At 58.8% G+C, this 2,323-nt stretch overlaps 1 protein-coding gene across 1 annotated transcript in view; it reads left to right on the top strand.

Annotated features, from left to right (window-relative positions):
• Positions 1-147: 147 nt before the first annotated feature.
• EMH_0023170 (uncharacterized protein) overlaps positions 148-2,323 on the top strand; it is a gene marked incomplete at both ends in the record, with an annotated part of 3,520 nt that continues 1,344 nt past the window's right edge. The window contains 2 exons of the mRNA XM_013502082.1: positions 148-635; positions 1,899-2,323. Coding sequence (XP_013357536.1) covers positions 148-635; positions 1,899-2,323 — 913 coding nt within the window. The remainder of the gene's footprint in view (positions 636-1,898) is intronic.

Below are 2,323 nucleotides of genomic sequence, written 5' to 3'. Positions count from 1 at the left end.
TGCAGCTGCAGTTTCTGCTGCAGTTGCTGCTGTGTGCAGCAACTGTGTGTGTTGCAGCAGCAGCAGCAGCCCTACTGAGCTGTCTCTACGCTACGCTAGACCCCGCCAGGCTGCCTTGGGGGCTGGGGGGGGGCCCCCGAGGGGCCTATGCGTGTCTATGTGTTTCCCCTCCCTGATAGGAGGAGGGGGCTGAGAGTTGTGTCGCGGGGAGAGAGAGACAGCAACTCTCTTGGGCCCTTCAGCACCAGCAGCAGCAGCAGCAGCAGCAGCAGCAGCAGCAGGAGCAGCAGCAGCAGCAGCAAAGCTGCAGGGGGTACTGCGTGTACGCGGGAACCGGGAGGGGACACTCAGCCTGCTTGCTGTTGCCCAGGCGGTGTGGGGTGGTGGGGGGGAGACAGAGCGCTGCAGCTGTCTCCTCTGCAGGGGATCGGGATCGGGGCCGGGATCGGGATCGGGGTCGGGGTCGGGGTCATCTCCCACGGGGGGAAACACACCCTCACACCAGTACTGCAGCAGATGCTGCAGCTCAGCAAACGCAGAGCTCTGTGCTGCGCTCTGGGGACCGCTGCTGTCTCCTTCGGCTACCTGCAGCAGCTCCTCAGCATACAACAGCGACGGGTCTCCTCCTACGTTTGGTGGGCCCCCATAGGGCCCCCCATGGGGCCCCCCATGGGGGCCCCCATGGGGGCCCCCATGGGGCCCCTGGGNGGGCCCCCATAGGGCCCCCCATGGGGCCCCCCATGGGGGCCCCCATGGGGGCCCCCATGGGGCCCCTGGGGGGCCCCCCCGGGGGCCCCCGCCCCGGAGACAGAAGAAAAGAGAGATGAGAAAGGCTGAGAAGACAGCCGCTGTAGGTTGAGAGAAACTTCTGCTGCTAGCTGCGCAGACACCAGACGAGTTTTATGCTGTCCCCTTGTGGAGAGAGTAGGCTGAAAGGAGACAGCACGTGTGGGGTGTCTCTTGCTGCTGCTGCTGCATGCACCCAAGAGGCCCCCTGTTCCCCCCTCTGCAGCAGCACGTCTGTTGCTGCTTGCTGCTGCTGATAAACACTGCAGCAACTCCCCCTGAGATACTGGCATCGGGCCCGGGCTCTCCCGGCCCCCCATACACTGCAGCAGATGCAGCTCACGCAGACACTCCTGCATACAAAGACAAAGACAAAGACAGAGACAGATAAAAGGAGACAGATGAATATATAAGAGAGGGGAGATAGAGAGACGGAGAAGTAAAGGAACATAGACACATATAAAGAGACAAAGAAAGAGAAAGAGAGACAGAAGAGAGAAAAGGACACAGACAGAGGCAAGCAGAGACAAGAAAAAAAGGAAAGGAGACAGGCAGACAGAGACAGAAGAAAAAGAGGAGACAGATAGAGGCAGAAGAGAGACAAAAGGAGACAGCCAGCAGGCCAGCAAGGGACAGGAGAGAGAGGAGACAGGAGAGAGACAGAGGAGACAGGAGAGAGAGGAGACTGATAGAGACAGAAGAGAGAGAGGGGACAGAAGGAGACAGAAGAAAGGAGACAGAAGGAGACAGGAGAAAGAGAGGAGACAGAAGGAGACAGAAGAGAGAGGAGACAGATGGAGAGAAGAGAGAGAGGAGACAGATAGAGACAGGAGAGGAGACGGAAGGAGACAGATAGAGACATGAGAGGAGACAGAAGGAGACAGAAGGAGACAGTAGAGAGAGCCCGTGTGTGTGTGAGCTGACGAGGAGAGAGGCAGCTGATACTGGGTGTCTGCCTTCTGGGTCGTATTCAAGCGAAGACAAAACAGCCAAATAAGGAGCCAAATCTTTCGGCTGCTGCGCCCCCAGCACCGCCTCCAGGTGGTACTGGTATGCACGGTCGCGAGCTGCAGCAGCAACAGCANCTGCTGCGCCCCCAGCACCGCCTCCAGGTGGTACTGGTATGCACGGTCGCGAGCTGCAGCAGCAACAGCAACAGCAACAGCAGCAGCAGCAGCAGCACATGCAGCAGCAGCAACAACAGTATCAGCAGCAGAAACAGCAGCAGCAACAACAGCAGCAAAAGCTGCAACTCCACTAGAAAACGAGGCCAAACCCAAACACCCACATAGCAGCAGAAACCCCGCAGTAACAGCAGCAGCAGCAGCAGCAGCAGGAGCAGCAGGCACAACTAAAGCTGCGGGAGGAGTAGCAGCAGCAGCAAAACCAGCAAAAGCAGCAGCAGTAGATGCAGCAACAGTAGCAGCAGCAGCAGTAGCAAGAGTACCAGCACGAGCAGCAGCAAGAGCAACACCAGCAGCAGCAGCAAGAGCAGCAGCAGCAGCAGCAGCAGCAGCAGCAGCAGGAGGTGTTAACA

The sequence above is a fragment of the Eimeria mitis genome, genomic scaffold (assembly GCF_000499745.2).
Source record: "Eimeria mitis Houghton genomic scaffold, Emh_scaff825, whole genome shotgun sequence".
NCBI classification, from domain to species: Eukaryota; Apicomplexa; class Conoidasida; order Eucoccidiorida; family Eimeriidae; genus Eimeria; species Eimeria mitis.
The sequence above is the reverse complement of the archived record's forward strand: the minus strand, read 5'-3'. Positions and strand labels throughout refer to the sequence as shown.